Source organism: Idiotropiscis lumnitzeri, chromosome 7, assembly GCF_059441095.1.
Source record: "Idiotropiscis lumnitzeri isolate Australia: NSW breed Sydney's pygmy pipehorse chromosome 7, RoL_Ilum_1.0, whole genome shotgun sequence".
NCBI lineage: Eukaryota > Metazoa > Chordata > Actinopteri > Syngnathiformes > Syngnathidae > Idiotropiscis > Idiotropiscis lumnitzeri.
The window spans coordinates 15,744,266-15,768,684 of record NC_142397.1 but is presented as its reverse complement, the minus strand read 5'-3'; the positions used below and the strand labels follow the sequence as shown (position 1 = coordinate 15,768,684).

At 43.4% G+C, this 24,419-nt stretch overlaps 1 protein-coding gene across 1 annotated transcript in view; it reads right to left on the bottom strand.

The window, feature by feature from the left end:
* The window catches only part of ssh2a (slingshot protein phosphatase 2a), a 39,428-nt gene extending 20,480 nt beyond the window's left edge, over positions 1-18,948 (bottom strand). Inside the window, exons 1-2 of the mRNA XM_088300997.1 lie at positions 18,777-18,948; positions 14,091-14,134 (exon numbers count right to left, since the gene is read on the bottom strand). Of these exons, the coding sequence (XP_088157123.1) occupies positions 14,091-14,134; positions 18,777-18,839 (107 nt within the window). The 5' untranslated portion in view covers positions 18,840-18,948. The remainder of the gene's footprint in view (positions 1-14,090; positions 14,135-18,776) is intronic.
* Between the last annotated feature and the right edge of the window lie 5,471 nt (positions 18,949-24,419).

The following is a 24,419-nucleotide window of genomic DNA, read 5'->3' as shown; positions in this document are numbered from 1 at the left end:
AAGACGTGCAGTATTTTGCACCAGTTGGAGGCGCTTGAGGGAGGACTAGCTGACTCCAAAGTAAAGTGCATTACCGTAATCCAGCCTTGATGTAACAAAGGCATCGATTCACTTTAGCCAGCTGCCTATGATGAAATAAGATGTATTGAACGACAGCACTGATTTGCCGATCTAATTTTAAATCACTGTCCAATTTAAAACCCAAGTTCGAGACTGTTGGCTTAAGATGAGATACCAGGGGGCCAAGGTCAACAGAGTCGAAAGTAGAAGGGCCACTGGAACCCAACACCATAACATCTATCTTTTCGTTGAAATTAAGTGACATCCAGATTTTGATTTCCTCTAGACAGGACAGAAGTGGTCTCAAGGAGAAAGCACAATTTTTGCTCAGCAAGACATAGATCTGACTGTCATTTGCATAGCAATGGAAGGAAATTCCATATTTTCGTCGGATGGAACCTAGGGGCAGCAAGTATAACCAAAACAGCAAGGGCCTCAAAATGGAACCTTGTGGAACATAATACGACAAAGGGCCAGACCGGGACTCAGAGCAACCTTGGTGAACACGAAAGGTCCTGTCAGCCAAACAGGATCTAAACCACTCTAGAGAGCTACCACAAATTCCACTAAATTAAGATTACTTTAAAAATTGTGTTGGAAATCCAAACCGATTGTAAAAGGTGAAAATGTTCAAGTAAAAGTCTTGTGAACTAATGCAATAGAAGCAAATAAATCTGCATGAGTTTTTGATTTGCTTTCAAGATAACTTGTACCCGCTCCACACCCAAATCTTGTGCTTGTTACATAAGGAGCAAACCACATGTGGAATGTGACCCCAGTGGAGATGCACACGCACTTGTCTTTTCAGCTAAGTTTGAGGTGGAGAAAGTATTTCATGTAGCAATTCTTCCACACCATTTAACTGAAGCAGGTCCATGCTGTGAGAAGAGGAATGTTTTACCTCATTTTCTTACCTGTTAAACAATTTATATTCTGCTGCCATGACAACATCTAGAGCGATATGCAAACTCTGAACAGTTTGAAACAATGGAAAGCTGCCGCCAACCTTGTCAAATCTGACACCAGCCCAAGTTAACTTTAGAACTTCTACAGCAGATACCTTCACAGAGTGGAGTTGTTTTGTACAAAAACTCTTCCAGAATGTAAGGCCATATAAATGTGTCAGCTGTTATCAACAACAACATATTTTGGTAATATTTGATTGCCTATTTCATAAGCAGTTGTTACCTTGTCCATTGCATGTATATATTATTAAAGTCTTTCTTGTAGCCACTTATGTAATAATAGTAACTGTGTGTTTGTGAATTAATTACATCCACTGAGCATCCAATATTACCTTGCATGCAAGCTTTATCTGTTTTCCACATTCCCAACAAAGCTTCTCGCCAACACACTGTTTAACTCAATTGTGTAATTCAGGCCTCCTCAAAGTAAATTATATTATGCAATCCCTCTGAAATTGATTTTTTTGTTTGTTTTTGTCATTAAAATCCAAGATTTTAAGCATTTGTCTTGCTTAACTTAGTTCTGAAATATTAAAAAAAAAAACAGACTGCGGAATTTGGAAGCCGTGCATTTGCTCACATGTACATGGAGCATCAAAGGATTATCTCCCCATGAAATGAATATAAGAAAATAGGAAATAGTGGACTTTACGTGATATGGGTTTTTGGGGTTGATCAGCCTTCGGTTTTGAAAAAAATAGACAAAAAACACTCAATTACCGATTTGATCAAAAGATGGAGTAATTTATCTATTTGAATAATTTAAATTTACTCCACAGTCAACCAAAGCCACAGAGAAAATGCAGTGTAAAAATAATTAACCCCCCCAAAAAGCCTTCAAGAAAGCTGTTAAAAACATTAGATATAATCATGTAATGTTTACAACATATGCTTGTCTGACAAAAAAAAAATAAAAATAAAAAAATTGTTGCCAGTCATTCAGATGGCTGGGGGCATTATGCTCAAACTATTGCGATCTTGGTTCAACAGTTGTAAACGAGTCCATACTCTTACTAACCAGCTCCGCCAAGTAGCCTACGGCTGCTCCTTTTTGGCTCATATTGGAAGCTGTCTGTGTTCAACAACTCCTGGCGCCCACAGGCTACAATGATTACTTTGTCCTACATTGTCTGTCTACTTTTTACCTGCAGTGTATGTGTCATAGTAAGCAATTTTTGATGCCGTTTGGCTCTGGTATAGCTGTACAGATTCAGAAACTGTATTGACTTTAATTGTAATCCAGTCGCGAGAATAGCTCAGCTCACGTTCAGTAAGACCGCATTTGTGATTGGCTGAACATGCAAGGTCGGAAGTTTACGTAACTTACGCTGAGTGATGAAAGCTATTTTGAATTAAAGAAATGTTCAAATAAAATAAATAACACACACACACTAGCGATTTCTTTTTTGATGTAAATAAAAGGTTAAAACGTCAGTCAGATGCTATTACTTTATGATTGGATGGTCAAGGGTACGGAGGCGAAACTTCCACTTGCCAGAGGCGAAACTTCCATTTGCGAGCGCAAAGACTTCACGACATGTGTGACATATGACAGTAAAGAACGACTCCAGAGCGAACAAGCTTTTGAGCCTGTAATGTCTTATCTGGCGGATCCGATAAATCAATGACATCATTGACAGATTGCACAGATTATGACATTACAGTCAAGCAATGATTTTTCATAAATTGCAAAATATCAACCAATTTCAATGCAATCAATCAGATCGGAGTAAAGTCTAGTAAATAGCAACAATGAAAAACCAAACCGAGACATGGTTTGGCAACAGGTTTTTTTTCCCCCCATAATGGATCATAACCATCACTTTCAAAGAAATAAAAACAAAACCAGCAGTTCTGAGCAATGTATATGTCATATTAAATGTCAACCACGACTCATGCTGAATGATGATATTCAACATTGCGCTCTTCATGTCCCGCACACAGCATGACTGATTACAGAACAACACAAACACACCAGCACCCACTCCGCTTTGGTCACGCTACACCACACCTTGACTCACCTTCCTATGTACAACTGTTGCATCACAAAGTCATTTAGCTAGTGTCCTCTCCTTTTAGCACACAACCCAAACACAGCTGCTCTGATGCTTTAGTCATGAGGTTCAGTTTAGTGCGGTCAAATTAACTGGCCTTTGGTGGGAACCTGGATTGCAGGCTGGTAACATGAGAGGGATGTTGTTTGTTGTTTAGCTGAGCTCTGGAAAAGTTACACAACTGGACTTTGAGCAAAGGAACAGACACATGGAGGTCAAAGATGAGCTGAAGTTTGAACTTAATTAGGTCAGGTTATACAGGGCCACTGGGAGATCCTTTTGTAAGGACTTGGATGTATGGACATAAAAGGGCAACTAGTTGGGGGTAATGACGTATATTCCCAATTGGAAACTAAATACCAGTGTGGGCAGGGGCATGTTTCAAACGCTTCCCGTCATGTTCAACACGTCTACCAGTGTTAATAGTTCAGTTATGTTCACAAAAGTTTAAAATCAACACATTCAGCTCATAGTGCGCACCGTGGTGTCTCCATTACAACAGTCACCAATCAATTGGGGCGAGATCAACTGAACTATGAGAGCCTAGACTGCCCGCTCGCAGAGTGCGAGGTTCTGCCACACATTTCACAAGTGACTAAAGCACTGGTTTGGCTGGGATTCAAAATATAAATCACAGCTGCATGATGTTGTGACATCGCAAATTACATTTCACACAGATCATAAATCCATTTCTGGTTTAACCAAAATAGATAGCCGGTTGCCACCAAGAAATAAATATAATAAACACAGTCGAACAAATATTTTGTTATTTACAACAATACCTAACTGTATTTACAATTTCCTATGAAGTCATGGATGAAATAAGTGAATCTTGTGGTCAAAATTCAATTCATCCCTGTTTTCATCTTTATTATAGACCATGTCCTCTTTCTGTGGCAACCTGCGTTCCTAGGCTGACATGGTGCATTAAAGAGGAAAGTGGATATATTGAAAGTGATCCCAAATTTACTTGAAAGCATCCCTATGTATTGCCAAATAAGGAGTTTATCCCAGCACATATGAAGGCTTATTTACCATGTGTTTAGTTGGGTTTTTTTTCTGGAAGTCTAGCGAAACTGTCAAGGTTGAGGAAGGTGAGGACCCAAACGCAGGGAAGCCAGGCAGGGGTAACTTAAAGGGGATTTATTAAACAGAAAACTAAGGCAAACAAGGAACTTGGAAAAACTTAACGACAGGAACTGGCAACAGGCACAGGCAACCGGGACAAGCGACAGGGACAAGCGACACTTAAAATGACAATGAACCAACAAGAACTGAAAGCAACCAGGGAACTAAATACACACAAATTGACGAGACAACGAGGAGCACCTGGACAAGACATGGAGGGTTGGAAGGACCGGATTGGTTGACACTAGGGCTTGGGTAAACGAGCACAGGTGGACACAATAGACAAGACGAGACAAGACACATATACAAGGCCAAAACATGAAACCAAATACTAAACCAAAAATAACAAATACAAATCATGACAGTACCCCCCCCTTAAGGGACGGATCCCAGACGTCCCAAACACAAACAAAAGAAAATTGTCCAAAATCAGGGTGGGCGGAAGGGGGCCAGGAGGCGGGACCACAGTCCGCAATCAAGGCTGGTCAGGCGGGCGTCCGGGAGGCCAGACCAGCGAGTCCAGCCGTGGCCCTTCAGGCGGCCGTCCGGGAAACCAGACCAGGGAGTCTAGCCGTGGCCATTCAGGCGGGCGTCCGGGAGGACAGACGCATAAGTCCAAGGGCGGCCATTCAGGCGGACGTCCAGGATGACCCGAACACCGCATGGAGTCCGCTGACGAGGCTGAGACGAGACGCGGCGGCTGGACGCCGGATGCAGCCGAGACCGGAGCTTGGAGCAGCGACGGGGCGGGCGCAGCCGAGGCAGGCACTTGGAGCGGCGGCTGGTCGTCGAGCCCCGCCGAGACAGGAACGTGGAGCGGCGGCCGGTCGTCGAACGCCGCCGAGAATGGAACGTGGAGCGGCGGCTGGTCGTCGAACCCCGCCGAGACAGGAACGTGGAACGGCGGCTGGTCGTCGAACCCCGCCGAGACAGGAACGTAGAGCGGCGGCTGGTCGTCGAACCCCGCCGAGACAGGAACGTGGAGCGGCGACCGGTCGTCGAACGCCGCCGAGACTGGATCGTGGAGCGGCGGCCGGTCGTTGAACGCCGCCGAGACTGGAACGTGGAGCGGCGGCGCTTCGTCGGGCGCCGCTGTGGCAGAGACGAGAAGCGACGGCGGGTCGTCATCCACCGCCCAGGCAGGAAACTGGAGCGCCGGCGGATCGTCGAGTCCCGCCGAAAAAGGAGCTTGGGGCGACGGCGGATCGTCGAGCACCGCAGAGGCAGCGACGGGAAGCGACGGCGTGTCCTCGGGCGCCGCCGGGACAGGGAAGTGGGGTGGCGGCGGGCCGTCTGGCACCGCCGAGGCAGGGATTTGGAGCGGCGGCGGGCCGGGCGCACCAGAGGCCGGGACTTGGAGCGGCGGCGGGCCGGGCGCAGCGGGGACAGGGACTGGTGGCGGACGCAGAACGTGCTCCGCCGGAACAGGGACTTGTGGCGGACGCAGAACGTGCTCAGCCGGAACAGGGACTTGTGGCGGACGCGTGGCGTGCTCCGCCGGAACCGGGACTGGTGGCGGACGCAGGACGTGCTCCGCCGGAACAGGGACTTGTGGCAGACGCAGGACGTGCTCCGCCGGAAGAGGGACTTGTGGCGGACGCAGGGCATGCCCCGCCGGAACAGGGACTGGTGGCGGAAGCAGGACGTGCTCCGCCGGAACAGGGACTGGTGGCGGACGCAGGACGTGCTCCGCCGGAACAGGGACTGGTGGCGGACGCAGGGCGTGCTCCGCCGGACCAGGGACTTGTGGCGGACGCAGGGCGTGCTCCGCCGGAACAGGGACTGGTGGCGGACGCAGAACGTGCTCCGCCGGAATAGGGACTTGTGGCGGACGCAGAACGTGCTCCGCTGGAACAGGGACTTGTGGCGGACGCGTGGCGTGCTCCGCCGGGACTGGTGGCGGATGCAGGACGTGCTCCGCCGGAACAGGGACTTGTGGCGGACGCAGGACGTGCTCCGCCGGAACAGGGACTTGAAGCGCTGGTGAGGCGCCGGAACGGGGGTCAGCAGCTCTCGGGAGGCCAGAACGGGCCCCAGCAGCTCGGGGGGAACCGGGACGGGGCTTATCAGCTGGCGGGGAGCCGGAACGGGACTCATCCGCTGGCGGGGAGCCGGAACGGGGCTCATCCGCTGGCGGGGAGCCGGAACGGGGCTCATCCGCTGGCGGGGAGCCGGAACGGGGCTCAGCAGCTGGCGGGGAGCCGGGACGGGGCTCAGCAGCTGGGGAGGAGCCGGAACAGGGTTCAGCAGCTGGCGGTGAGCCCGAGTGGGACTCTGGAGGCTGCGTGGTTTGCTGCAGCTGGCGAGGAGCCGGGACGGGACGCTGCAGCTGGCGAGGAGCCGGGACGGGAGGCTCCAGCTGGCGAGGAGCCGGGACGGGAGGCTCCAGCTGGCGAGGAGCCGGGACGGGAGGCCCCAGCTGGCGAGGAGCCGGGACGGGAGGCCCCAGCTGGCGAGGAGCCGGGACGGGAGGCCGCAGCTGGCGAGGAGCCGGGACGGGACGCTGCAGCTGGCGAGGAGCCGGGAGGGGACGCTGCAGCTGGCGAGGAGCCGGGAGGGGACGCTGCAGCTGGCGAGGAGCCGGGACGGGACGCTGCAGCTGGCGCGGAGCCGGGACGGGACGCTGCAGCTGGCGCGGAGCCGGGACGGGACGCTGCAGCTGGCGAGGAGCCGCGACGGGACGCTGCAGCTGGCGAGGAGCCGGGACGGGACGCTGCAGCTGGCGAGGAGCCGGGACGGGACGCTGCAGCTGTCGAGGAGCCGGGACGGGAGGCTGCAGCTGGCGAGGAGCCGGGACGGGAGGCTGCAGCTGGCGAGGAGCCGGGACGGGAGGCTGCAGCTCGTGAGGAGCCGGGTCGGGGACCTGATCCCTATCAGCCTGCCGCCATAGGGATTCAGGGGAACGGGAGACGCGAAGGACACGAGGGACCGGGACTACAGGGGCTGGTGAACGTGAGCTATGAGACGCAAGGGGGACGTGACAAGGTGCGGAAACTGACTGTGGACGAGGTGAACGACGTGGCCGTGATTTACGTGACTTTCGTGATTTAGGGCGAGGTGAACGACGCGAGGTAACGTGGGAGGTGGTCTTAAAAGGGTCAAAAGAAAAAGGGGACAGAAATTGTTCGGGGGGAGGAAAGTGACTGGACCTAACAGAAACCGGGTCGCGCTGGGCATCTAAAAGGTTGTATATATATTCAAAATCATACTCATGATCCGAGTCAATTAAAACGTGAGGGGGTGAAATAGCAGGGTGTTCAAAATCATCTTCAAAATCAGAATCGATAAGGTGGGGAGGTTCGACAGGTGGGTAGTCATTATCGTGATCGTGGAACGAAGGGGGAAAAACAGACATAGAACGAAAAAAGGAACCTACGTGAAGGGGGCGGGTTGGTCGGCAGGCTGAGGGGGGTACCAGCTTGGGCGGCGACGGCGAACTCGTCGCCGTGAGCTTCCTGCTGGGTCCAGTATAGTTGTTGGTTCATTCTGTCAAGGTTGAGGAAGGTGAGGACCCAAACGCAGGGAAGCCAGGCAGGGGTAACTTAAAGGGGATTTATTAAACAGAAAACTAAGGCAAACAAGGAACTTGGAAAAACTTAACGACAGGAACTGGCAACAGGCACAGGCAACCGGGACAAGCGACAGGGACAAGCGACACTTAAAATGACAATGAACCAACAAGAACTGAAAGCAACCAGGGAACTAAATACACACAAATTGACGAGACAACGAGGAGCACCTGGACAAGACATGGAGGGTTGGAAGGACCGGATTGGTTGACACTAGGGCTTGGGTAAACGAGCACAGGTGGACACAATAGACAAGACGAGACAAGACACATATACAAGGCCAAAACATGAAACCAAATACTAAACCAAAAATAACAAATACAAATCATGACAGAAACTTGACACCATTGAACAAAAATGAAATGTCAATCAAAAACCCCAAAATGAGCACGTTCACAAAAACATTCATGAGGCAAAATTACACAGCACGTTCAGTTTACGTTAACCCAAAATATAAACGAGTTTCGTTCGTTGAGCCCATGTAGGTACAACAGTAATATCTAAATTATTTTGCCATGCTTTTTGCTGTACTTTTCCCCCAATTGGTCAAATTTGACAAGGCAATGTTTGTAGAGTGAAGTACAGCACAAAGTCACACAGTTGTATTTGTGCGATAGTGATTAAATGAAGACATTCTATTTTGTCTGTAGATCTGAATTAGGGCACAGATAATATACTTTTCTGTATTACGAGGAATCCTGGCATCATTTGTCCTGTCTGAAATCAAGAAGTGGATGGCACTTAATTTTTGGGATTTCAATAAAAAGAAGACCGAAGTTACGGTCTTTGGTCCTGGTGGCCTTTGTAGTTCACATCCTGCTAACTTGGCCCCCTTCACTCCTTACCTAAAGCCAACAGTCTTGAACTTGAGTCTTAAACTGGACAGTGATTTTAAATTGGACTGACAAATTGGTGCTGTTGTTGAATATTTTTTTTTCATCGTGGGCAGCTGGCTAAGGTAACGTTTCTCCTTTCTCAACAGCACATTAAAACAGTAAATCATGCCTTTGTCACATCTCATCTGGATGACTGAAATGCACTTTAATTTGGAGTCAGCTAATCCTTCATCAATCATTTCCAGTTGGTCCATAATGCTGCCGCTCGTCTTTTGACTGGTACTCGTAAAAGAGAGCACATAAATCCTAATCGGACATCCCTTCATTGGCTCCCTGCACATTTTAGAGTTCTTTTTACAATTCTAGTATTTGTTTTCAAATATTTAAATGGTCTTGCCCCGCCTTACCGCTCTGAGCTCATTCACCCCAACGCACCTGCCCGGTGCCTCAGGTCTGCGGACGAGACGCTATTACAGTACTGAGGACGAAGGGACTAAGCTTTCTGTTGCTGGTCCCGCTCATTGGAATGACCTCCTGCTCAACGTTAGGCAAGCCCCCTCGCTTACCATCTTTAAAACTCGTCTTACAACTTATTTTTATTCTTTTGCTTTTGACTCTGTTTGAGACTTGGATTTGCGTTTCCTGTTTTTGCGCTTTTTAAGGTCTTCATTCGTTTAGTTTTTTTGTTTGTTGTTGTAAGACTTACTTTTGCTCCATGTACAGCACTTCGTAAACAATGATAAATTTCTTGAAGTGCTTTTATAAATACAGTTCAATTGAACTGAGTTGAATCTCGGATTATCTGATAAAGATTATTATCCTATGAAAATAGTCTGGCCCAGAATCGTAAATGTTAAAATTTTACAATGTCCACTCAACTCTGGTCAACACCGAGTTATGGACCATGACATCAAACAGACTGAAAATGACCCCAAAAAAAATTTCTGGAACGGCAACGTATTTACCAGATAACTAAGTAGCTCCTATTGGTTCTTCAATTACCACTCTGTCTTCTTTGTATTTGCCAGGTCAGTCTTACAATGCAGCAGACAGATTGGATGTGGAGACTTGCAATTGTCAACAGTTTTATAGTCATGTGTTGTGTACTCTATGTGTTGGATATCACAAGTGGGCTACACCTTACACTAAAAGAGCAGATACATCACAAATAAGGATTTTTTTCCCCCCTTTTCATGTGCCAGGTCTCTCCCACTAAAAAATAATCACCAAAGGTGTCCCTCTTTCTTTTGTACATGCCATGGATAGGTTTGTGGTCGTGTGTTGATTATTTAAATTGTGTGTAATACATGTATTGAGTTAATGGCTTCATCCTCAACGAAGGGTAGAACTAATTCCAGTAACTTTCAAGAGGCTGTACTCAGTGTACAATAGTTTCAAGTAATTATATAAGCACTCAGCATATACCACAGAACTGTATTCATAATTTCTGCTCTTTTGCGCTATTACTTAGCTTGGTGGTTGGGTCACTTTTGGTTAATTGTATTGTACTTTTCAAAACAAATTGAAGTTGAGGACACGCCTACGCAATAAAACCACTATCCTGTTATTTGCATTTTGATATTGTTGTCCTTTTCTTTGTGTTGCTCGGTGTTGTTGCAGACTATGCAATAAAAGGTAATAGTCATGTCACGCGTACACGTTCATATTCATAGTTAGGCTTGTGTTTACAATTCACAAACCTTGGTATTTCAACTGTGGAGTGTTTTTATATATCCACTGCAAATATTGTAAATTTGCTTGGCTTAATCACATGAATCACTTTCCTCAGTCTTTTTTAATTTCCTGTCCAGGATTAGTGTGGAAAGAGGACCCACTAAAATACAGACTGAAGATAAAACAAAAACATTTGGTCCGTCCACATCACGCACGTTAAAAATCTCATTACAAGTTCCAGGATGCAAGGTTTGAGTGCATCAGCTGTCACATTGACGATGACAAGCAGAGCACGTTACTTACGACAAAAATGTTGAGACTTCTATTAGGACAAAATGAACATGCACACACACACACTCAACATGCCGTACCATTTCCAAGAAATTGTGACGAAGTGATAGTCGAGTAACAAAAGTGGTACAGTAGTTTCCACCACCACTATTTAAACATATTCTAGACAACCAAAACGCATACGATTTTCAATTCCGCTGGTACCTCGAGACATGATCAATTTATTCTATGAGCACGCTATTAGCCCTCAGTACGGCTCCCAAGAAAGTGAATAGTTTTGAACATACGTAAAAGCCCGTATTGAATTGAAATGGTTGAGCCGATAGAGAAAGAGAAAGAGAAAGAGAGAGAGAGAGAGAGCGAGAGAGCTAGACAGTGAGAGAGACAGAGAGAGAGAGAGAGACTGTATGGAGTATCGGCTGCCGCGAGATGACCCCCAGTCTACTGTTCAAACTTCTTTTTTTTCGGCTAACCGCCTTAAAAACCTACCCCAACGGCTTATGTATTATCAGCCAAAAAAAATAGGACTTAATTATAGTTAGTTATATAGTTATTATATATATTATAGTTTGTAAAATGTAGTTTCAATAAGTTTACCTTTATTTTATTTCCCATTTTTTTACCTTTTTTTAAACAAGCATTTTTTATGTATTTTATTTCGTAAATGCAACTTTTTTCTCAATTTTAGCCTCAGTTATCAGTAATTTTTTGTCAACTAAAAAAAACTGTGGTTGTAGCCGTAATAGTATTGCTCATTGACGGTTTTCTTACTACTCAAACCATTCATCGTCTGTGTGGGATTTCCATTGTGGTAACGAGAGGCACAGCTGAAGACTATTACGTTTCAGAGTGTCATGAAGGTGTTGGGGATTATGTGTCTTGCTCAAGGGTATCTTTAGTAATGCTCAGATTTTAAACTTGGCCTCTCCACAGCAACTAAAACAAGTTTTTATATACTGTCTAAAAGCTGCAACATTGTTCAATTTGATTAGTGCCCTTTGGAAAATACCAAAGGATCCATAACCTCATTGCTTTACAATTTGGCTCACTTCAACATTTTTGCATCTGTAGAGAATAAAATATAATGGAATGGGTTAGCGAGACTCGTTTTTATCTTGCCTTATGTCATGTCACAATATACTCTACCTGCTGGGAAGCAGAAGCCTTTTTGTTTGATTGCAACAGTCATGAGTTTTGCAGGAGGTCCAATTGGTTAAATAATTACCCCAAAAAAAAGTCTGAACATGTGATGCAACGTAGTAATGATGCATATCTCGGAGAAAAGACGCAGCATTATTGCATGCCCTCTTGGTTTCAGAGGCCCCTCACAACACACTGGCCTTTACTGCTCCTTGGATCCATATGCAGGGTGTGCAACAAAGTTAATTGGACCACGGCTGTTATGTAATACACATTAGGGGTCACTCAAGAAGGTCCCTGGCTCCAAACAGCATGTTAGCACGTGAAGCAATGCTGAACAAATGGTGAGCTATGAGCCAAATGGTGAAAGGGACGTTGATGATGCAGGAGGGAATCCGTACAGAGTTTGACAGCGGGTATGACTTCACCAGCTGCTGCAACGCTCAAGTATTACCTAACAGATAATTGGGAACATACGTCCTTTTAGGTACTATTGGGGTGTGTGGTGAAGGTTCAGGCGTGATATCACCATGTTTTAAAAACTTGCGTGATATAACACACTAGCATATCTGACGTCCGAATCAAATTGAAAACTGCACACAGCAAAACGCAATAAACCTTTTTTTTTTTCTTTTTTGCAATTCATCAATGTCTCTGCAATTTCCGACTTTAGCTCAATAATGGACAGAGTGTTCGGCTCAGCAATAATTTGTTTCACCAACATGTCATATCTGTTTCAAGCAGATTGAGACTTGGAGCTTGTGTTCAGAAGCAAACACATTCCTTATCTTATTTGTGAAAATAATTTGGAATCGTTTTTTTTTTCCTCCATAGATGTCCACAGTCACAAATGTAATTCCAATGACTGTAGCTGTTTTTTTTAATACGTGACTCATTCAGTTTGCAAAGGCAACTGAATTCAGAGAATTATGTGTATTAACCAGCACAGTGGTAACCAAAATTTACCAAGCAAGTTCACAGTTGACTCCTGACGCTCACCCGAGGGTGAACGGGTTTAAATCGCATATTTATATGTAAAATGTGAGAGGGAATCTCAAACAGAACCCACGCCAGAGAGTGAAGAAGAATCAAGAAAATGGAAATGACGCAGATGGTACACAGAGCTGTTTGAATGCTCTATTTGTTATGTTTGGGATCCATGACAAATGCCTTACATTGTTTTAACAGTAGAAGAAACCAAGAGCCTCTTGAAAGATTGAACATTCCAGGAATTGCTCAGTACAAAAGCTACAGTGATTCTTCAATATTGTTTCTGCATATATTATATATTCCTATTATGGCTGGGCAGTTCAATGCATTAATTTCACATTAACTCACTAGTTTCTTAATGCCAACAATCATTTTATTGTGCATTAACGCCATTCATACTACTTTTTTTAATTGTGAAAGTCTGTTGTTTCCAGCTGTGGCGCTCATTGATGCAGGCGTTGTGCCTAAGTACTTACCTCCGAAAAAATCTTTGTCCCCTGGTCCCGGCACCGCGCACATTAAGTGAATGGGTGCAAAGCAATGCGCATCTCGGCAATAAATGGTAAATGGTAAATGGGCTGTCACTTGTACAACGCTTATCTACCTATGGTACTCAAAGGGCTTCACACCAATGCCTTATCCACCTACCGTTGAATCAGGAGCAACTGAGGGTTCAGTATCTTACTCAAGGATACTTAGACATGGTCACAATGGCTGGGGATTGAACCCACAACCACTAGATGGGAGGGGAAAAAAACACTAAGACTGAGACAAGCCACCCCCGAGATATTTTTGTAGTGTATTCAATTGAATATAGATTGAAAAGTATTTGCAAGTCATTGCGTTTGGTTTTCATTTACATTTTCACAAAATCCCAGCCCCGTTGGAATTGGGGTTTATACTTCTTTTTTTTTTTTTTTACAAATTTAAGAATGCATGAAACTTAAAAAAAAGCCTGTACAATGGTTTTTGATTGTGAGTTTAACCATGAATGGATAATATATATAAAGTTTTTGTATTTTCTCTTCACAAAAAAATGTGAGTGAAAAAAGTCTTTTGGTTGCATGTTAACAACTAATGCAATCTTCATGAGAAAACAAGCAAAAACAGAGTAACTTAAAACAGTGTTAATATAATCTAACTGTAATCAATTCATTAATTGAAGTGAGCGTTACACTGACTTTAGAGCATGTTCAAAGTTTTGTGATGAAAATAGGATGAACATTGACCTCATGCTGGAAAGAAAGTGTACTAGCAACTGCCGAATAATGATAAACGACCACCCCCTAGTGGTGTAACTCGTAAATTGCAGTATCAACAGAAGAACAGATACCGGGGGATAACGTGTGAGTGCGTGAAAAACTAAACAGGAAGTGGTCTCACCTGCGAGGCTGGGAGCGACAGTCATCCTCGCCACTGCCCGACTCCTAGAATGAAGACAAAAATTATATTTGATATCAGACTCCGTTCACTTCAGTGCATCAGCCAGACCATGATGGCTGCTTATATCACATGCTGACGCAGAGCCTATTAACCCTCTATTAAAAGCAAAAAAAAAAGGGGGGCGTTCATTTGAGATATCAAGCACTCTCCTCAGAACAGACAGAAGGGATAAAGCTTAAATAAATTCACTCACTCCTCTGCCCCCTCATCCCCACCCACAAAATGCAATCATCCTCCCCCACCACAGGAACCAGTCCACCACAAACACAAACATTTTAATCCCTGTGGTAATCCCTCCAAAAACTCAGGAACTTTCTCTTCAGCATCAATCTGTCAGATTTGGTGAACGCTTGGGCAGAATCTACACTATGTACCCACTGGGAAGGCGATGGAAACAATGAGAGAACTGGATTTAAGATACTATTGGATGCTGATGAACAATGGTGATGGAGGATGATGCAGGTGTAAAATTGGTGCAGTTATGGCGATCCACTACACCCAGTCCAATGTTACATATTTGATCAGTTGCCTAGACAGCTGCCAGGCTGAGGGAAGTTCTCAGAAACAGCCATAGCTAAGACAAACGGATGGACGGATAGAAAAGACAAATCTGCTTCAATATTTTGGTGACCTGAATGGAAAAGAGTGAAAAGTATTATGAACACCTCTCTGTATGACGCTACGTAGTTCTGTAAAGTTGCATTAACCTCTGACCAAAATATTGAACATATTCTACCACTCGACATCATCTTTGTAAAGTTTGCCATAGACTAACTTTGCACTGGTTGCACTGGTGCACCCAACTTTTTTTCTTTGGTACACCAGTACAAAAATGAGGTGCGCCCAAATTTTCCACTTTATCGCATTCAACAGCGCAGTTCTCTGATCTCACTACTATTTTAAACAAAATGACGGCCTGTCTTTTTACAGAGTAGGTGACGTTGACTGATCAATGATAAAGTAACAGTCGGGTCATCAAAAGTTATTTATTTGAACCACGACTCCAAAAGACAGCTAACTTATTCAACTATTGGTGCTCCGTGTCAGAGTGCTGGTTAGGGCTTGTGAACGGATTTGGCCCCGACTTAACATTCAAGAAATTGTCAATTGTTCTTAGCATCTTATCAACTATTTCCATAATAATAATAATCTACCATTGATAAATTAATTTGCCTGTGCACCCAAATGGGTGTGAGTCTAGTGCCCTGTATACAGTATATCTTGTATTGTACTGTGCAATTGGTCATAATGTCGTGCAAATGATGTTTCAATACCATACTAAGCAATAAGGTATAATTCACTAGCTCATCTCTATGGTTACCACAGCTGCTCGCATGTGCAGGGAGTGGCATTAAAACCAATGAGAAGAGGGGATTTGGTGGGGCTGCTAGGCAGATTACTGCACACAAGGGTGGCGGCTCCCTGCTGTGCTGAATGCGAGTAATGCAAGCTGGGATGACTGCGGGGTCAATAATTTGGAAGATGTGTTCAATGGCAAAAAGCTAGAAAGGTAGGGAGGAAAGTATGGGGAATTGTACCAGGCTTTTCTGGACGTCCATTATTGCTCTTTTACGATACCTCTGCTCTCACTCCACATACTGTCTACATATGGCTGTGTCTCACAAAGCCTCATCCAGATGTGCTCTATATAAAAAAAAAAACGTCTTTCTACATGATTTTGAAGTGTTATTTGTTAAGCCATCCCGACTATCATTTTAGAGGTGGCTGTTGTTGAACCCGTTCACAATCACTGTTCGATTCAAAAGGTGTTGGATTTGTATGAGGTCAGGCGGCAGGCCTCCAAAGTGCTCTCCAATAAAGCACATCTTACCATTTCGCTAAAACAGTATTTCTCAACCAGTGTGCAGTGAGAGATCATCAGGTGTGCCGCGGAAAAATTTCAGAATGAATGAATTTTCTTTTTTCTATGTGAAATGTGACATGGCTCAATAAAGGTTGAGATACACAGGGACTTTGTCAAATTGTTCCCAAGTAGTTGAACTATGAAGCATATAGTTGTCCCAAATCTTGAAGATAAAATAGAAGTGTGCGAACTAATACTCTGATGTACATTCTATAACGCATCTTGTGTTCAGTATTAGGCATCCCCCAAGTGTGAATACAGTCCGCCTCACAGCTGCAAGATTTGAGGTTTGCAGCTCAGCTCTGGTGTGTGAGTTTGCATGTTCCCCTTATTCTTGTGTGGGCTTTCCCCAGGAACTCCGACTTCCGCCTACATTCCAAAATCATGCGTGTTGGGTTCACCGAATTGTCCGTAGGCGTGAATGTGAACGTGAGCACTTTTGTCTGGAAATTTAAAAGTAAGCAGTCCAGGGGGTGCCCAAAGTCAGCCAACCTACTAACTAAATTTAAATGTTTGCGATATTGTTCGCATAAACATTTAATCACCGGTTAAACTGCAAAGAAACAGTCAAGTTGAGTGGATTTTACCTATAACCTCCCCTCCTAGTTCACAACAGACAGTCAAGTGAGCTCAGTTTCAAATGTTCAAATGGGTCTTTCAAGTTCGACAGCTTGTGTGAAATGTAGGTAGGCAGCAGGGGGACCTTTTTTTCATTTTACATCAAGGCTGTTTGCCCGCTGTCTTGCTATACTGAACGACATTGTGAAAATAATATATCGAACTGTGAATTTCAAAAACAGCAATAACAAGAAAAATGGACATGTATTTAGCATGACAGTGTATTTTACCCACCACCACAACGCAGCTTGCCAGAGTGAGTCGAAGTGCTTTGAAATTGTCTGCCTGCCAGCCCATCAAGCTAGAGTAAATTTAACGATCTCCAAAGGTTACTCTTGTTCTTTCTCTGTCTCTCTCTCACTCTACAGTATAAACTATAACATGTTTAATAAACATGTGTGGAGACAACTTATGAGACAGTAATGTTGGGAAACCGTATTGCTGCTCTCTTTCAAATCAAATTTTTTTTTTGCTTTTCCCCTAGCAACCATTTGGTTCTTCTGTCTGATTTAACAGACCGTTACAAAGTATTTTCTAGCACTATAACAGTGAAAGTTGCCACAGGTTTAGGATATTGTCCATTTTTTCCCTAAATCTACCATCTGTGTTATCAGAACAAATATGGTGAAACCCCTCAGTCGCTTTTCCGTTGACGATTTTTTAAGCACTAGCACACAATAAACAGCCACACACAAGTTCACAAACCTGCTTCATTTGTTTGCAAGTGGTATCTTAAGAAAGTTGCTAGTATTATGTACCAGTCCATTCAAACAAAACCAAACTGAAACTATGCCCTACTTGCTATGTGCACAAACAGCCTGGAAATTAGTCAATTACAATCAAACAAGTTTCAGAATGATAATACAGTGATCTTCATTACAGGTTGATTAACAATTATAAATAGAAACATAATGAACACATTACAAGGAGAGTTGCACAGTACTGTAGATAAATAAAGCGACACACCAAGTGTTAGAAAGAAGTCTAACGCACTTTCAATTACAGTCAAACTAACACAACAAGTAATCTCAACTGCTGGAACGGCAAAAATTGCATCTGATTTGTCTGTGAGTGAGTAGTGCTGGGTACTATAAGCACAGCATCTCAAAACTGAAATTGTATTCAACAAAAATATCTGGGGTAGGAATGGGTATCAAATATTTTATCGATACTACTGCTCTTAACGATACTGCTAATCGATCTGGCGCCTTCACTATATTCTTATTTGTACTTATTTTGTTTAGAACCCCCCCCCAAAACATACATATGAAAAATCACACAATATGCTTGTTTTGCAACTACAATAACATAGCTGTAAAATAAATTAAAACCTATAACCTCCGGCCCATCAAATGAAGTTGCTGCCACCAAGGGTCACCAACTATGGTACTCGAGCGTCCCTAGGCAGTGTGTTTTAGATGTTTCCCTCTTTCAACACACCTAAAAATCAAATGATCAGGATCATTATCAGGCTTCTGCAGAGCTTTCTGGTGAGCTGATCATTTGAATTATTGTTGGAGGAGGAACACGTCTCAAACATGCAAGATAGGGGTCAGATGCAAACTGCGTTCCCAGCCTGAGCCAGCACAGACCACATTAGGCTTACACGACAGTTTTATCTATGGAAGCCACGCCAACACAGCCTGTCTCAGTGACGTGTCATCATTGGCGCAGGCGGAGGAGATAAGAGGACACTCGAAGGGTCTGACATGCCTGTCACACTAACCTCCTTTCCCCTCACAGACACAGGCTAGTCGCCCTAATGGAGGTCAATGTAGCAGAAGGGATGCTGACATGACAACAGTGCTCGAACGACAAGCACATCGTTTAACAATTCTGCGTACAAAAGAGTGTCATTATCAAAACACTAAATTAGTCACGCGCCTTCCTGAATAGACTCAAGAGGAAGTAAGTTAGCAAACTGCTAATGATATAGCTAAATTACTGTACATTTTTATGTGTTTTGTAAAGGGTGGTAGTTTTAATAAGAAAACTGAGAAAAAGGACGGTGAATAACCTTGCGACTAATTTGCTGCAAAGTTAGCCCTACGTGTGCACAATCGGCAAGGGGGGAAAAGGCGAGCAAAACGAGGGATAGGAGCGGAGCTTTCCGCCAGATGTCAAAACAGTTGACGGATACTCACCGACACACACGGGCTGGAGGTAGTGCTCGGTGTCGGTGACCGCTGGACGGTGACCAGCGACATCCCGCCTACACCTGCTAAGACCTCGGTCACCTAGAAGCGTAAAAAGCCAGAATACCGGACATTTTCATGAGATATAAACTACAGTTAGCTCTCGAGGTTAAGTCCCGTCACTGCTAGTACCCGGCGTAGTAAAAATTAGAAAGATTCATTAACGATATCCGGTGATGAAGGTTTCAATGTAAAATTGCATTTTCGCTTACGAACGTTTCAAACAAGTAATCTTACTGCTATCTTCTTTCTGGAGTTCCTGACCGTTATTTTGTTGGGTTTGGAAATGACGTGTATCCCAAACAACGTCTATGTTTTTTATTATTGGACTCTTTATATTTGTAGAAAATGTAAACTTTTATTTTGAAAGATGAATCCTCACTACTTGAGCGCTGCTCCAAGTGGCTTGATTTTTTTCTGGTCTCAGTAGCTGATGTTGTGCGCATGCGTTGAAGTGACCAGCTGTCAAAAGGGTGTGCAGGGAGGCGGTCTGTTGAATACTTATATATCTAAGCACAAGTCTCTGCGCCTGAATCAATGACGTAATTTCATGAACGAAAAGGATTATTGCACCCATAGGTTACATTTTTAGTATGTAAAGGGGATATGTCATATCATAAATTATGCATATTGTGAGGTCCTATCTGTTATAACTGCTTCATGACCTGATCCCTAAACAATCCCTATTGAGGGACAACACATGTGGGTATGGGGCTATGAAAACAGGTGGTCGTGTATTTTCAACACCATATTAGACAGCAAATTATCTGGAATGGTCACTAGTAAAGACGATAACTTTTTTACTTTTGATTTAAATAACCAGAGATGGAAAGTGAATGTTTGTGTGTGCGCGCACGTGTGTGTTTGTGTGCGTGGGTGTGTGTGTGTGGGGGGGGGGGGGTTGCTGATCGTAAGTGTGGATCAACGGAATCATTGCATTATCTGGGCCATTCCAAGCGCCTCTTTACCCCTAGCCACTCCCTCCAGAATGCCCCACCCTTCCGCTACTTCCTCTTTATCGATCATGCGTGAATGAAAAAAATCAGAAGCTATCGGGTATCTTAATCATAATACCAATGATGACTTGGTCACGTGGATTCATTGCAGATGAACCGAGTGGAAATTGACGGTTTAAGAGGATAAATACAGACACGCTTGTAAAAAGAGGAGCGTTAAAATGATCAAGGGCACATGCACCTTTTTAATGAATGTGAGTGTTCATCATGCTGAATCACTCAGTATGCAATCCACGTGAGAGCCAAATTACGACTCTTGGGAAGACAAATGAGAGGCTAAATGCAGGTGACGATGGACGTTGGCTGGACATAGTTGCTTTACGCACAGGACGGCAGAAAGAAGGTGCTCGTGAAGAATGAAAGTGTGCCGTAGAAAACAAGATTAGGATTAGAGTGGACGTTAATTCTACTTTGGGACTTTATAGTGACACCGCAGAAGCTAGAGACGAAAGACAATCCTCTTCTAATTAAAGCTCTGCTCGGCATTAGAGATTGCATCAGATTAACGTGTGATCGTACGGTGTAGGGGAAAAGAAAGCAAAAATAATTAGCACAGTTTTTCCAGACAAATCTATTGATGCTCCAATCAATAAATGATTTTGTCAATCTCTTTTCAGAGTTTTAGACAACAAAATGAAAGCAGTAGTCAGTGTACCCCATGATCGTTGATCTCATCTCTCCAGGGCGCATCAATCCTCCCCAGTGGTTGGTGTTGGTCAAAACAGTTTGTTTGTTTTTACACCAACAGGGGGAGACGCAAGCCCATTCTAATCATCTTTTGGCTGGAAAGGAAACTAGAAATGTACAGTACTCCACTTTCTACTGATGGTGTCTGATTGTGTCTTGTTCAATTTTGGCTATTTTATTTGTATGCAGAGATGCAAGTAAATGCTTGTAGATTTGAACTTTTTTTCCCCAAATCTGCACTCTTTCTCTAATAATAATAATAGTAATAATAGAGTAATGTGTAATATAGTAATATATTTCGTAATATGGATTGAGGGTTTGGTCCTGTAATAGGTGCAACGCATGGTATTTCGCTGCGATTAAGTCAATTTGTGAGTAAATTGAGATGAAATCTTGATGTCACTCTTCATCATTTTTGTAGTATTTTTGTTTGGTGGTGTGCTGTGCCTTGGAGCCTTTGTTAGACAGTGCCTTAAGTGAGTATGTACATTAGCAGTTATGAGCGGTTAAGGCAGTGAGGCCTTCTCTGCTCTTCTAAAAACTCTTCTTCAAAAACACTGTAATGCACTAGCAAATAAAATTCCAATATTTGGTCCATGAAATTTTAGGAATTTATTCCCAATATGTAGTCTATTCTCTTCATTTTTAAATTGACTGGCAAACTATGTCTGTAGCAATCTGCACACATGAACACGTTTAATAATCAACATCACTGTTAGGTATAATTTTTTTTTTATTACTTTTTTGTATGTTTTTAGACAAATGTTGATTCTGAACGTCAACAAAATTATAAATGGGGCACAGAGGCATGCTGTTGCATTTTAGCATAGTACTGATGGGTTGGAAAATTATAATGTGATGGTGTTGGTATTAAAGAGTTGGATTAAAGCGGAAGTCAACCCCCAAATTTTCTTTACAAGAAAATGTTTTATGCCGGCCCACGAGTCGAGACTCTGCATTCTGGTCATACTGCATTTTTGGAATGTGAATTAAGTAAAATCCCACCGTATTTTTTTCCCCCACATTTCAGGAGGCGGCCATTTTGCTTGCTGTCGACTGAAAATGACATCACGGTTGCTCACGGCCAATCATGGATCAGCTTCAGAAAACAGGCGAGCCGCGATTGGGTGTTCTCTGAGTCCTGAGCAAATTTGCTGTTATTTTTAGGTGATAGAAAGTGACAAAATGGCCGCCCCCTGAGATGGCTGAAAACAGGTAGATTTTTTATTTTTTTAATTAGTTTTAATTAATATGCATCAGGTTTCATGGAGAAAATTCAAATTAGAAGTCAACCAGCATCTTGAAACATGTTCAATCTGGCCTAAAAGGTCCCTCACTACACTACTGGATATGACCAAGGAAGGGTGTTCTTTCAGGAAGTCACATTGTTAACTGATGCTGCATATTACAGCAGAGTTTATTCTTGTTGTTGGTCTAATTGAACAGGCATTGTGTTTACAACTTTTTGGTCCACACATAAAAAAAAGCAAGAACTTTTTTTATTTTTGACGCTTCTAGACCAAACCATTCCCACATTTTTTTCTTCAGAAATTTTCGATTCTTGTTTTATTACAGAACCAAATCTCCTTTAAGATAAGATGCCCTTTATTAGTCCCACAATGGGGAAATTCGAGATTCGAACCCAAGTCTCCCGGGGAGACTGGGTCCTGAACGCGGCGCCTTAGACCACTCGGCCATCCATTTATGCACTATTATGTCTTATGTGGATCACTATTGTATATTTAAATGTTAATGTTTATGTTAAGAATAATGAAATTATCAAAGAAGCCAGGTGTGTGTGCGCGTGTGTGGAGGTGTGTGTGCGTGTGTGTGTTGCAGAAGGCCTCCTCTGCAAAGATAAGATGGTATTCTCCCTTCTTGCAAAATGAGTTCATTAGAGAAGCGAAAGACGACCATTGCAGGGATTCAGTGTTTCTGAATGATAAAGGACTGGAGCAACTGATTGGAGGCGGGAAAAAAAGATTTTCATTTCCTGTTCTTCAGAGACAGCGGCGGTATCAGAGCATCAGCAGAGTGCCTTGGTTGTGTAGAGAAATGGAGAGCGCCTGAGAGGACAGACGGAGCAAGTTAGAGAGCTAAATGCCAGGATTTTATATCTTTGCCCGAAAAAAAGTCGCCCTTCAGATCGGAACTGAGAGGAGTCGGACAGAATGAGTTAAAAGATATGTCAAACCGAGCTGCTCTGTGGACATAGTCAGTCAAAGTAAGCCACTTGAGATATCTCTGTGCAGGAGGCCAAACCTGGCCAGTCAAAATGGCAGAGCTTGAGAGGTGAGTGCGGTCCGCCAGCAGTAAGAAAGAAATGGACTATGATATGCGGGGATGAAATGAACCGGAGGTCTTGATAGACACCTGATAGTGAGGCAGACTGCTAGGGAGATGCTGAAATGACAGGTACAGCTGAGGAGAAGGGACACGCTGGCTCTGCTCCACTGTTTAATATAGATCTGCAGCGATTAGCCGGGCCCGAGAACACAGGATGTGTCCGTCAGTCAGTGGAAGGGAGCTCAGAGGAAATTGCCACAATAAAGGGCATACATATGATAGAAGCGCACACAAACCTGTCCATTAATGTGTGTGTGTGTGCGTGTGTGTGTGTAAACAATGAAAGTGTGAACCTTACATTAAATCCGTACACAAAGTCACTCGTAGTAATGATTTCTGTTCTGTGCAACCTTATAATGTGCAAAAAAGGTTTTATTCTCAACTCATAACAAATGCGACAACACCAAAACTAAACATACGTTTCCACTATGGTTAATTTTTTTGGTCTGCGTGTTAATCTAAGAACGTTTGCCAAAAGTGATACCTGCAATATTCAGTTTGGTGGATTATTGATGCATACATTGCACACATTGCATGCAGAGTACTGTCCTGTTTAACACTTCATCCAGTATTTAAGGTTTGATTATACTTTAGCCAATGACTACTAAAAATAAACTCATCTTTGACATGCAAAACATATATCTCTTGTGGTTCAGATTTTCTGGTCTTCTGCCATCCACCCAGGTCTTCAACTCTCCCTAAAGATTCTCGATGGGATTCAAGTGGGGTCTTTGTGCAAGGCTATTCAGTAATGTTCACTTTGACCTTCTGGAGGTCATTCTTCATCAAGAGTGATGTGTGTTTTGGTTCATTTTCGTGATGGAAGACAAAGCACTGAGCCAGATCCAGTTTAGCTGCTGACTGCATGAGGCAAGCTCTTCAAATATACTTCTTTGTTCTGGATTATTTACTTAAAAAAAATGCACTGAGCCATCCACACAGAAGATCAAAGTGAATATTATGGAAGTTATTGAATGACTTACACAAAGTCAAATTTGAATCCTTCGCCTGCTGCCCGAGGATAGATGGGATAGGCTCCAGCACCCCCCCTGAGGAGAAGCGGTACAGATGATATATATATATATATATATATATATATATATATATATATATATATATATATATATAGAGAGAGAGATTTCCGATTTTTTATTTTTTATTATTTTTTTTTAGATCATACTTTTATTTTTTATTTTCATCTTTATTTTGAGCTCCAGAGAGAGCAGGGAAAGATATTTACCACGGTTTAAATAAACCATAGTATGTAAAAAAAAAAAATGCAGGCTGTGTCAAACATAATTAAAAAGAAAAGAAAAAGAAAAATGCACTTTGCCTAGATCCCATTTTTCTTTATTCATCAATATTTAAGAAATACAAATATTAACCATTATTAAAAATAAACTCTCTGTCATCAATTTCCTGCAAAAGTGTTTAGATATCAGATGGGTCTTATGAGAATTGTGCCCCTCACTGATCCACTGTGCAGATAAGCCCCCGTTATTTGAACAAGGGTATGTCGACTTTTTTTCTCTGTCAACTGTGG